We start from the raw sequence: 13,712 nt of genomic DNA, 5'->3' as shown, positions 1-13,712 counted from the left end.
CTTGATCTTTTGCCTCCACCTCTTAACTTATCCTTTGACTTCAGTTCCTGTCCTAAGATTCAATTTTTCTACATCAGGCTCTTGTTTTCCATATTCTTCTATGCTGGCTACTTCTTTCTGGTTAATCAGTGTAGAGGAAAAAATTTAGGACCAATCTCCTTGAAATAAAGTTATGGTTCTGACTGCCACTAAGCCTCTCACAACCTTCATATAAAAGCAGTAAACCACAAGATCACTTCAAATTTTTACTAGCACAGTTATTTTAAAGGAAGAAGATATTTTTAGAAAGCTTTCCAGATTTATAGAAGTTTTAAATGTACTAAAGCCAGATAATTAATTCCAAACAGCTTTAATACTTCCTCTACTGTGAGACCAAACCAAGTCACAAAAACAGGAAGTTGCCAAATGGCCGTGCACCTACCTGAGGGTATGGGGAAGTCCTGGACTTAGACTTTGAGCTGGAAAGCCTGGACTTGGCCCCCTTTCTGCTGTCAGTCATGGCAGGAGTGGAGCTGCCTGCATAGGAGAAGGCTGGTTTGGAGGCTGAGATCTGATCCAGGGAGAGCTGCAGCCCTTTGTATTCCGTGTCTCTGCAGGGTGGGAAGACACAGCCCTTAATCGGCCGCCACAGGAAATGGATACACATGTTCTCTTATCAGAAATGACAGCCATTCATATTCAAAAAGGAAGCAAGAAAAAGTTAGCCATGTAACTGGTTTCCACAAACACCTTGATTATTTTAGAAGTGCCTAACATTTAACTGATGCCTGTGAATGTAGCTGCCCCAGGTACCACAGCTAAATTATATGATATGCTCATGAAGATGTCTTGATTAAAAAATACATTTTTCATTATTTTTATATAAGTAGAAAATAAATTTATAATTCAAATTCTCTGAGCTTTTGTGTCCTCACTGGTAAGATATGGATTATAAAATCTACTCTAAAAATTTTCTGTGTGGGGTGAGCGCCATAGACAACTGACCATCTGATGCTATCTAATCACTGGCAAGAAGAATGTCTTCTATCAGCTGCTCCTAGATCAGTCATTCTGGGTAAACATTCCAGATATTCGTATGGCTAGCAAACTAGTGTATCTAGTCTATTAGTTAAAAATCCCTTTTGGGACTTCCCTGGTGGCGCAGTGGTTAAGAATCCGCCTGCCAATGCAGAGGACATGGGTTCGAGCCCTGGTCCAGGAAGATCCCATATGCCACAGAGCAACTAAGCCTGTGCGCCACAACTACTGAGCCTGTGCTCTAGAGCCCGCAACCCACAACTACCGAGCCCACGTGCCACAACTACTGAAGCCTGCGCTCGCCTAGAGCCCGTGCTCCGCAACAAGAAAAGCCACCACAATAAGAAGCCTGTGCACCACAATGAAGAGTAGCCCCCGCTCGCTGCAACTAGAGAAAGCCTGCGTGCAGCAATGAAGACCCAAAGCAGCCAAAAATAAATAAACAAATTAATTAATTAAATTATATTTTTTTAAAAAATCCCTTTCAGGGCTTCCCTGGTGGCACAATGGTTGAGAATCTGCCTGCCAATGCACGGGACACGGGTTCGAGCCCAGGTCTGGGAAGATCCCACATGCCGCGGAGCAACTAGGCCCGTGAGCCACAATTACTGAGCCTGCGCGTCTGGAGCCTGTGCTCCGCAACAAGAGGGGCTGCGATAGTGAGAGGCCCGCGCACCGCGATGAAGAGTGGCCCCCGCTTGCCACAACTAGAGAAAGCCCTCGCACAGAAACGAAGACCCAACACAGCCATAAATTTAAAAAAAAAAAAAAAAAAAAAATCCCTTTCAACAGGCTAACTAATTCAATTACCTTAGGGTACACTTTCCCACCAGTTCTTCCTACTCCTTCATTCAGTAAATATTTATTAGGCTCCTAATATATACCAGACTTTGTGCTATATGGAGATGCAAGGATAGATAAGGCATTTAGAGTCCCTGCCCTTGTGCAGATTACAATCTATTGGGGAGAAGAAATAATAAACAAATAAACATAATAACTGCAGACTGTGATATGACCGGGATAAAGAGTGTATCTCACAAAGTTCGTTACAAAGGTATTGCTGAGGAATTGAGGGACTACAGATGACAGCTTGGCCCTGCCCCCAGCTACCACCTCAGCCTGCTCCCAGGTAGCGGGGAGTCTCAGCTCACTCCTCACCCCTTCCCACTGGCAGCCAGACTAAAATGTTTCAGAGTCTTCTTTATGAGGACTCGTGGGAGCATTTTCTCTCAGGTTCCAGAACTAGCTGAGCTGCTCCTGAGTAATTGATTTCTTTTTATCTCACAAGCACTGTGAATCATATCATTCATCATGTTTCCCTCTTTGCAATGAAGTCAAAAAGCCCTGAGCCCAAGTCTGATGTGTCACCACCTCTAGCAAGTATACAAGTCCTCAGGTCAGGCATTTTGTGCAACAAACTCCACGGCTTCCTTTATTTTTTTCTTATCTTACTTTTCCTTTCTCTAATGGGTTCACCTTTTCAAACATTTTCCGTGCATTTTCAATGCTCTTCAGATTAAGATAGCTATATTCAGTGTAACAAATTGATAAAATTATATATGTAAAAGTGACTGGCAGGTGTCCATGGTTCAGCGAATATTCATTAACCTTCTTTTCCTTTTCCCTACCTATTCTTCTACAGAGAGATCCGGCAAAAGCAAAAGTATAATTCAGGCAAGGAGTTCCTCCTCAAGTGACCAGGAATAGAAACCAGCTAAAACAGGTCCAATAATATCACTGCAACTAACTGGAGTGTAGTGATAGATGTCATCAAATTGCAATGGCTTCTTATCAAACAGTCCATCTACTCAGTGAAAGTAAAAAAAAAAAAAAAAATTCTCCTATGTGAGTAACAAAAATTTAGAAAGTAGGGACTTCCCTGGCGGCCCAGTGGTTAAGACTCCACGCTCTATGGCAGGGGGCATGGGTTTGATCCGTGGTCGGGGAACTAAGATACCACATGCCATGCGGCCAAAAAAAAAAAAAAATTTAGAAGGTGGGCATGGGATTTGTCTCCTGGGCTTGGGGAGTCTGATCACATCACTGGTTTGCTATACACTCTAAGCTCTAATCGACTCCCAAGGACAACACATGGCACAGGCTCTGAGCATTCCCTGGTCAGAACCTCAATGCCCGCCAAAATGTGGTGCCCACCTATTTTTCTGACAATATCTCAGAATTTTCCTTCATTAGCCCCTCACTTCATCCAAAATAGTTCTCCCCAAACTGACCTTATACTTTCCTGATTTTCTCTCTGCTCCAAAACATACTTATAAAACCCCTCTTATAAAGAACTATCTTAGATCCCACTCACCTCTAGGAAGCCCTTCCCAGCTGCTAAGCCCATCCATTCCTTCAGTATGTGTTTACTAAGCATCTTTGTGGTGGTCGTGGGGACACAGCAATGAACAGAAGGAATAAGTCACTACCCTCATGACCAAGGCACCAGGGCCAGTTCCTGAGGGAAGTGGGGAAGGAACCAGAAGCTTATCTCTTTCCTCCTCTAATCTTATTTTTCAAGAGATTATGTCCTATCTTTCCCAGTGGATTCTAAGTTCCTAGAAGATTAGAGTCAAGACCTACTCTGTCTATTCCAATGGCATTTTGCACAATAGTTCACACAGATGGAAGAGGAAGAAGGTAAGGATGCAACTAAAATAGGACTGTTTTCTTCAATGACTACTAATAACTTGGAACCCAACAGCCTTTCTTTGTGGAAAAAGACCCCTGTGGGCTGTGAGTCCCCAGACCCACCTGACCCTGAGGTCACATGCATGTGCCAGTGAGCAAGCTAGGCTCTGACAGGAGGTAGAGCCCCCATCCTTGACCATCTTCTGTGTCAAATGTACTTCTGTCTGCTGGGCAGCAGAGTATCCATTCAGTCCCTACGACTGACAGCAAAAATCATGCACCCCTGAAAACTGGCCAAATCATTTTTGTCAACTCATTCTTAATGCAACATTTCAGCACAGAGACTTCATGGCTACAAGCAGAGAGTAAACAAGGATTCACTTTTCTCTTGCACACTATCAGACCCCAGAGTATGCATCTCAACTACTGAAAAAGTCTCTCCAAAATTTTTGCATAGTTTCCAATGAAGAAAATACTCCAAATTAAAGAGGCTTAAATAAAATTTGAAAGCCAGTAAATGCTTTTAAATTCTACATATACACATGAAAAAGCTAATAAATACAAAAAAGAGTTATACTTTGGATACACCAGTTAAAATAGTAATGTTCTGGTGCACCAAAAAATACAAAAACAAATCCTCCAAAATTAAGCAGAAGATCATGAAGTCAGATAGATCACAGTTTGAGCCTCTTACTGTGTAACAACCTGTGTAGACTTTAATTTCCTCTTTGAAATTCACAGGGATGTGCTGAGGTTCAGATGAAATATTATGTGGAAAGCTTATAGCACAGTACCTAGAACATAGTAAATGCTCAATAAATAGTATTATTTCTTCACTTCCACCCTCGATGGCACTTTTTGGCACCTGATTTCCCCAAAGCGATAGTTCCACTTTGGTAGCAACTGTAATACATTTCATTACAAACACTTCCCTATGCTGTATTTCTTTCCTTTCTATCCCAAACTCATTTTTGTTTGCTCTGTTCCTTTTTAGCTTCTAAACTCTATTGTAGTGTGGCCAACATATTTATTAAGTTCATTAAGTTCTTTATTGCTAAGTCAGCAAATGAAGACCATAGAGCAAGACAGACCTGGCATTCAGAGAGGAGCTCGGCCTTCCTGTTTCTCTGTTCGAGACTCTAACAGCTCAAAAGATGTGTTAGGATGAAAAGCACAATAAAAAAATACCCACTTAAAGACATTTCAAGTACGGTTGATGTACTGCCAAGAGCAACTCTGCATGGCAGATTCACTGAGAACAAAGCATTTGTTTTACTTTTAGAATTCTATTAAATAGAGTATTTCATTTGTATAGATTAAAGGTCTAGATGCTGATGGGAATCACATTACTGAGTTCCATTTCCCTCCTCCAAACTCAGACACAAAGAAGAGTCTGGCTCTACCTCGCCCCCTTCCCCTAGTGAGGTGTATTCTGGTATACACACACATCCTCAGAGTTAGGTGTATGCCTAGTAAAGCCGTTCAGTGCTCCCCTGTGGAGTGGGACAAAATAAAATACGTGGGTGCACAGAACTTAGACTCTGAAATGAGTATGGTGAGGAGCTTGACTTAGCTGACTTTAATAAAGGAAGGACTCAGCCCTGCTCAAGCTTTCTTGAGAAGTGCCTCATAGACCATGTTAAGGACCCCATAGGTAACCCTCTCAAGGGCAGCTCATGCTGTTCTCCCAGATATGATTGGCATATTGAAAGAGGAACTGTGACATATGCCACTTGGCGTATTTTTCAATTTACTTTTTTTTTGTTCTCTTTTTAACGACTTGTACCAGCGCCATAGACATCCTCAGGTACCTAGGCTCTGAAAGCAATGTGAAATGGGTAATTTGCAATCACTAGGACTTGCAGCTTGTCAATCTCACCCGTATTTACACAGACCAAAGTAATCCTCTTATTCCATTATGGACAGTCAGAAATCATTCAATTTGCAGAATTAACCATCTGAGTCTACGCTAAACTTTATAATAGTCATGTACATATTTGGAATTACTCAAATTCCAATAGAATAAAAGGGGCTATTTTTGCATCATTGGCCTTCTCAGCCTTTCCTTAAGCAATATTCCACGACCACTCACAAGGTAAATGCCAAATTGCCATATGGGAAGCTCACTGTGATGCCCTTGCAAAGCAAATGAAAGGTGTCTTCGCTGCTGAAAGGTACTGTCAGCTTCAGAGAAATGCATCAATATTATGTCTATCATCTCGACTGGGAGACTGGCATCCATGATGCCAACAGCAGCACCAACATATGTACGACCTTCAAGTGAGTGGGAATGAGTATACAGAGAAGTAATCAACAGAATTTGATCAGCTCATGCTGAGTCAAGGTTCTTTGCAAGAATTTCCCTCTTCAACTCTGCCTTACCCTTTTCTGCTTTTGTTTCCACTGAATTTTTGTTTCTGTCATGTCAGTTTTGGAGCTGGCGGTTCTGGAGTTTGTTGACTTTATGTTATGTGGCAATTCGTAAAAGATGTTGCCAGATTTCCCAATTGAGCTTTTTTTTTTTTTTTTTTTTTTAACGGTTGAAGGTGATCAAATTACCGAGGAAAACGTGGAAACAAAGACATACAATTGATTTGGCTCCAAAGGCGCTGACTGAAATAAGAAAAGGATTGCATTAAACCGTGATCGGATTAAGTAGGAATGACTGTGCCTTATGCGAAACTTTTTAATTGGATTCTAGAGTCACTGTTACACGAAGTGCATGACCTTCTTTATATCCTGGCAGAGTTACTGCCTGGCCACTGGGTAAGCCTCTGCAGCAGAGAGACCTACTTTCTGTTTCATTTTCAGGCTCCCACGGAGCCCAGCAGAGACAGCTGATAAGGATGATTCCATACTGTGAGGGGCTCACAGACTTAGACAATCTGCTGGGAAATTAGGCTAAGGCACCCTCGGAAATGTAATAGTCTCATACTAATAAGTGGATCTGTGTTTGCTCCTTGTGGTTTTCTCCATTTGATTTGGTGATTTTAGTAGTTCCCCAAAAGTCTTGGGTCTTCCATAAACATTGCCTAGAAACCTCTTTCTCCTCCATTCTGTAGGTTTCATCCAACATGCTAGGGAGTGGATGGCCTCACAAGGGTAAGGGATGACTTACCCTTCTCGTATGTGAGAGTAAGTATTACATGAGGGTGAATGAGGTTTGCTATCACTTTGTGATTTCAAGAAGGAAAGACAGGGCTGTAAACAAACAACAACCACCAAAAAGTAAGTCAAAAACTATAATGTAAGATATGGCAAGACCAACCATCCTCACAACAGGGATAGTGTAACACCTTCATACAAACCCACGACACAAGTTGAAATATAGTTAAATCCAGACCTGTCACCATACTGCATCTGACTTTGTTTCCTTCTCTCCATTGGCCACAGTGATCTCTCCCTGCTCCCTCCTCTGAGCTCCTCTACCACTGTCCCACCGCTCATTTGGCACTTGTAAATCTGTCTCACAGTGAATGGCATATCTTAAATTCCTTCTCTTCTAATAGTCTCTGTTTACTGTCTAGCACAAATATCTTACAGAGAACAGACGCTCACTTGCAAGTGATTAACAAAATAATTCTCATGGCAATAAACTGTTATTCTTCTCCAATCCGAATGACCAAAAATTCAAAAAACTGGCAAACTTTTCTACATAAATAAGAAAGAAATATCTGCTAAGTAAGCAAGTTTATGTGAGGGATTCTTAAATTCCCATATTATAATTAATAATGATCATTCTGAAATTCTGTGAGATCTTAAGTCAAAGAAACAAATCATATGCTACCGTTTTAGTGGTATGTATATTAATTAAATGCACTTATTTTTTATCAAGTTATAATTCAGGCATGGCATATGTGATATTTAGGCAAACTAGAATACTAAATTAATTTCATCCTCAACCATGTCTTTGGAAGCATTACAGTTATAATGAAGGGGTGAGTAGGAATAGTGCTTTAAACATCCAGAGAAACACTTCTAAAAATCACTAATGAATACAATATCTCTGCAATAGAAAAATATGAAAAGGATGTAAGCAGTGCACAAATTGCTGAGAAATAATTTTTTAAAGGTTTTGCCTCACTACTACTAACCTGTGTGAATTAAGGTAGCTACCAGATGTCATTCTTGCCTTTCAAATTGGCAAAGATTTTTAAAATGACAATAAATCTCAACGAAGGCAAGGTGAAATAAATGGGTATTTCTATATACTACTGGTAAGACAGTGAACTAGCAATGTTTATCAAGAGTCTTAGGAGTGTTCATACCTTAAATCCAGTAATTCCACCTCTAGAAATATATCTTATGAAAATAATCAGAGATGAGTATCAAAAGTCTATATACAAGGGTGTTTATCAGCATAATTTCTTGTATTTAATTATAAATAAACAAATAGGAAGAACCAACAATAGAAGCATTACTTAATTATGGCCTACCAATGTGATAAAATATTATGCAGTCATTCATTTTTTTTTACTCTAATAATGTGAAAAATACTATTGATAATGTGAAAATTTTTCTCTTTTTAAATCAACATGTACTGTATAGGCATGTATATGCATGTACCATAGTGGGAGGCAAAAAACTAAAATGTTAACAGAGGAGATCTGGAAAATAGATTAACGATGTTCTTTACGTTCTCTTTATACCATTCCACATTATCTTAGTTTTTTCTATAATAAACATGAATGACTTTTATAATCAGAAAAAAATTTATTGAAAAAGAAACACTAATTGAGGCAAATTTCAGGCACCCCTACCTCACGGTGAAATGGTTCCCCAATTTCTTTTCCTTACATATCCAGGGTTTCTTCTTTGTGAATGTTAAATTACAAAAGAGAGAAAGCACTACTAAACTTATTTTCCCATAGGTTCAACTTCTCATGCACACCTTTAATAATTTTTAAATGTCCAAATGACCTTATGCTCTCTTGGTGCCTATATATTTCACTCACTTTCTGATCTATTTTCCACCCTTCCTACCTTACAGAATTATCTGTCTCTGAAGGCTTTCAAGTGTACTATAGGACTTTATGTTTCCTTCTTTGGAGACTATAACTTAAAATATTACTTATGACTGAGAAAAAGAAAGTCTTGTCATGGAGTTTCTTAAAACAATTTAGTTTCATATGAGTTATAGATGACATATTTGTCATTGTTTAAATGGCATAAACCCTACTTTGGGGCCACATTTCTTGTTCTGAGGAACTTAATTTTTTACGTTCAGAATTCATTCTATATCTAGCTACTAAAGTTTTAGGTATGTTTGTGAATCTTCCTGGTCTAAGTTCCAAATCCTATTGATCTTATAGCTGTGCTGTTTCTTATTTTCTTGAGGTGGACTTTAAAAGTTAGATTCGAATAAATTAAATGCAAAATGTGCTGCCTCTTTCATCAAAGGCGTAAATTAAAAATGGTCGGTCTCCTTTCCCAGGAGAATCCCTAATTTTAGCCCACTTCTGGAGGGAAAAAAAAGCCAAATATAAAAAAAAAAATGATATTAATATCAACCAAGTTTTTCTTACATTTAAAAATTTTCACAAATAGAAAATAAAATGCACACATATTATTCTGGTCCCCTCTTTTCCATCTCTTTGCATTCTGTCTCACCTCCCCACCCTCTCTGTCCTTCCCTCTCACCTTCGCTGTCAATTATTAAGCTGATGTTTTTCAAATATATGTTCTCTTTAGAATTCTTCCAATAGCTAAGATAGATAGGTAATGGGGGAATCCATCACCTAACACCTTATATTTGGCTGAGGTTCTATTCTCACAGGAATAGCTTTCTCACCTAGTTCTTCTGACCCTTACAAAGCTGATTCCTAAACCCTAAAATCCTCTGGCAGAGAGGGTGAAAGAGCACACTTCCTGTTTTCACCCCACACAAACTCCAGGAACAGAAAAGATACCCGTAATCGCGAAGAAATAATCTTTCCCCAACACTGGGAAATTTGAATCCTATCCTCAAGATCTCAGGGTCCCCCAGTTCCCCCAGTGTGTGAGGAGGCCCCACAGGTCAAACCTCATGGCACTGTTGGAAGCTCTGCCCTTTTCTACACAACACAAGGCCCTGGCATGTCTGCAGATCACAGAAAAGTTGAACCTCAGTCTTCGAACTCCCTGGGAAAAGATGCAGCAAAAAATGATGGCATGATGTGATGTTTTCAAATGCACAAAGTCTTCATCTGTTTAACTTAAATATTTTAAAATATGTCCTATAGCATTTATTCTTGATTAAACCTCTTCTAGATAGTTAATCATTTAACGGTCTCTTTACAGTTGCTGTGCAAACAGTTCATTCATACCTAGGACATATCAAATCTCACAGGCGTGTTCTTTAATTGGATTCATTTATTTCTAATCTCCTTAAGTCCTTACTACTGTAATGCTTAACTAAATATACATTAAACTCTATTATTTAAACAGCTAAAATAAATTTGAGATGTATTTTATGAATAAGAATTCACAATTCAACAAATGTTTTATTATCATTATCATTATTATTATTATGTGCCTTGGTATTCAGATATTTTAAATTGCCTGGTAAATAAGTTGTGTTTTAACAAAATAAGTTCTGAATTGTTGCTAGAGATTTTGAATTGCCCACTGAAATGCCAAATTTTTCATTGTCGCCATATTTGGAGTCAGAGAGCTTGTATAATACTATACAGAATATATAGTTATAAATAGAGCCCACTACTAAAGACAGGATAGGCAGCTGCCTGCTTTTATTATCTTTAGGGCTGGAGATGTTTCCTTGGCTCCCATGAAGATGTCTCAAGAATGGTCTAGAGGTTGATGCTCAATATCTGTTGTTAGACATTTATTTCTTTGGCTTTAGACAGATGGCTCAGAAAAGGATAATAGGGTAAGCCTCATCTATTATCTTTCATTGATTCAGTTTATCAGCTTCTTTCTCTAGAGCAGTGATTCTCAAATTTCAGCATGCATCAGAAGCACATGAAAAATGTATTAAAACACAGCTTGCTGGGCTCCACTCTTCAGAGTTTCTCATTTGTAGGTCTAGGGTAGAGCCCACAATTTGCATTTTTAACAAGCTCCTGGATGGTGCTGATGCTGCCAGTCAGGGGACCACACTTTGAGAACTAGAGCAGTTGTTATCAGGGATGAGAGAAACTAAAAGAATCAGTTGAAAGAAAGGGCACCACAGAGAAGATGGAAAACCACTGAAAAGGGAGGGAACATTCCAAAGACAAAATTCACACTTTCCCCAGGGCCTGCCCTGACTGCATATATTTCACCAAACTACTCCCATCCCTGACTGTTTGCTTCCTTTCAGCCTCCTCTTGGGCACTTCCTATTCCTGCAGACTCTAAACCACTCAGAGCTGTAGGGCTTGGTCTTCAGGCTGCTTCTCTAGTAACACCCACTGCCTAGTGATCTCAGCCCCTCCACTGGCTTTAAATTCCATATGCTGATGACCCTCATCTTCAGCTCAGACCTCTCCACTCCAAGACACCCAGATCCAACTGCCTACCTGGTGTTTCCACTCTGATGAACGACAGGCATCTCAAACTAAACATGTCCACACACAACCCTTGATGGCTGCCCTTTCCTACAAATCTGCTTCTTCCCATGATTCACTCAAGTTGCTCAGACTAAAAACCTACATGCTGCTCTTGACTCCTATTTTATTCACAACTCATGTCCAGTCCATCTGCAAACCCCATTGGTCTACCTTCAAAATATCCTGAATCTGATCCTTCACCACAACCTCCCTCTTTCAAGCCATCATCTTCCCTCATCTAGGCAATTACAATCATTTCCTAACTGGTCTCCCTGCCTCTTCCCATCACCCACCCCAAGGCCTATTCTCCACATCAGCCAGATGATCCTTTCAAAGCTGAAATTACTTCATGCCATGCCTTTGGCTCAAAACTCTCCACTGGCTTCCCAAAGCCTTTGAGACCCAATATGATCTGACTCTGCCTATTGTAGCATCCTCTTTTTCTGCTCTTCCCCTCTCTCTCTCTCTGCTCCAGCCATAGTGTCCTCCACCATTTGTCAACTTGTCAAGCTGATTGCCACCTCAGGACCTTTGCACTTGCTTCCCACTGCTGGAAATGTTCTCCCTGCGGGTCTTGGTATGGCTGCCTCCCTCCCTTCATTTAAGAGTCCTCAGAGAGGACTTACCTGACCACTTCCATCTCTTTGTCCCTTAATTTTTTTCCCCCTCATTTCCTGACATTATAAAACATATTTACTTGTTTATAAGTACTATCTATTTCTTCCCACTAAAGTTTATGCTCCATGAGGGTAGGAACCTTGTCTGACTTGGTCATACCAGAGTCCTACCACAGAGCTTGGCATGTGGTAGACACTGGGGAAATACTTGCAGAGTGAATGCAAGAAACATGCCTAGTTTTCAGTAGAGAGGACTATGCTCTACAGCATTTCTTACCATCCTCTTAATTACAGTCACAGAAATTAAGCTGATTCTAAGGATAGAAATTTGTTTATAATGAAGGTCCTACTGAGTCAACAAGATGAGACACAAATAGAAAAGAGATTACAATGTGAAATGCCATGTAGCATCTCTAAATATTTTCCCCTGGTTTTCAATTAACCCTCACAATAAATACCACCCTGCACTTTGCTATTTCTTTAACTGCTTTAATTGCAGGAATGAGATTGACACCCACTCTGCCCTCCCTTTTGTGGGCTTCATCCTTCCAGCATCTCTGAGCTGTAACCCTGCAGGGGTCCATTACCCAAATCCAGCACAACAAATACTTCACTTTGCCAGGACTGTAGCAAGATTTCAACAGCTAACAGAAATGCTGTGACGTTACTAGTCTCTTAACGGCTTTTTAAAAATTAAAATGAAAACTCTTGTGTTGCATTTGGTTAGTTCTGGAGGAAAAAATATGCTGCTCTTTTCCTGTCATATATTTGGACACCGATATCAATTAATGGGAGTGTTGAAAGAAGTAAATCTCGTGGGTCCTTACCTTCAGCCACCAGAACACATTACAGTCATCACAAGCGCAGAGAGTGAAATGAATGACCGAGGAGCAGAAGCAAGCCACAAACCCCTAAAAATGCTCTGAAACCAGGATTCTATTTTTATCGTGGTTTTCAGTAGGAGGAGGAGAGAGCCAGCACATTCTCAGATTGCATTACTAGAGAATGTTGCTATTCTCAGAGAGATGTAAAAAGTGGCAGGGGACTTGGATTTAAAAGTACAAACACAGAGAGAATCCCACTTTAATGGGTACCATTATGACATCCAGTTCAACATAATGAGGCTATTTCCACGATCTGGCCAGCAGCCCACATTAGCACGGCTTTACTGATGTGGATACAACAAATTCTGTTTGAACAAGAAATCCCAGGGAAAAAAAAAAAGAGATCCTTTCACAAGCTCTATCTATTTAGCAATCAATCAAAGGAAAGATATCCTTCTAGTAAAGACAGCAGCTTGCATTTGAATCCTGGTAAAATATTAGATGTTCTAAATAAAATAATGGTCTACAGGTGATGCTTCTGGACTGCTGTTTTGTGAACATGCCATGACTGTTGGTGCTTAAACTGGTGGAGGGGAGATGGGCTGGGGCCTGGAAGTCAGCATACTGTATGGCAGCTGGCTGGTTCTGGCAAGCAGTGGAGACCCCATATTGAACAAGAGAGTGAACTATCCATAGACCTTGGCAAAATCTCTGCGAAACATCCTATTACCTCCTGAGCAATAGGTGGAATCATATAAAATTGCCAATTTTGGACTATTTCAATATACAGAAATGGCAATTTCATATGGTTCACCCTAGTACAATGTTACCAGCTTAAAAACGGCATATCAAAGAGGAAATTGCATGGGCTCTGGAGTCTGGACCCTGGGTTGGTATGCTCACTCTTGAGCTGTGTTATATTGGCTAAGTCACTTGGTCTCTCTGAGCCTCTGGCACAAAATAACCGCCCCTCAAATGCGAGTCCTTCTTATTCCCCAACCTTTCTAAGCTTGGCAACAAACAAGAGCACCTTCCCACCCCTCCTTCAGCTTGGAGCTGATAATCATCTTCCAGTCTCTCCAGGGCAAGGCAGCA

The 13,712-nt window shown here is 40.2% G+C and overlaps 1 protein-coding gene across 7 annotated transcripts in view; it reads right to left on the bottom strand.

Annotated features, from left to right (window-relative positions):
- SIM1 (SIM bHLH transcription factor 1) overlaps positions 1 to 13,712 on the bottom strand; it is a 95,462-nt gene that overhangs the window by 32,078 nt on the left and 49,672 nt on the right. For all 7 annotated transcript variants that reach the window (XM_082405230.1, XM_082405228.1, XM_082405229.1 and 4 more), the window contains one exon: positions 422 to 590. In XM_082405230.1, the coding sequence (XP_082261356.1) occupies positions 422 to 590 (169 nt within the window). The remainder of the gene's footprint in view (positions 1 to 421; positions 591 to 13,712) is intronic.

The sequence above is a fragment of the Balaenoptera borealis genome (assembly GCF_965194805.1).
Source record: "Balaenoptera borealis genome assembly, chromosome: 9".
Lineage (NCBI taxonomy): Eukaryota > Metazoa > Chordata > Mammalia > Artiodactyla > Balaenopteridae > Balaenoptera > Balaenoptera borealis.
Note: the sequence above shows the minus strand (reverse complement) of the source record. Positions and strands in the feature narration are given on the sequence as shown.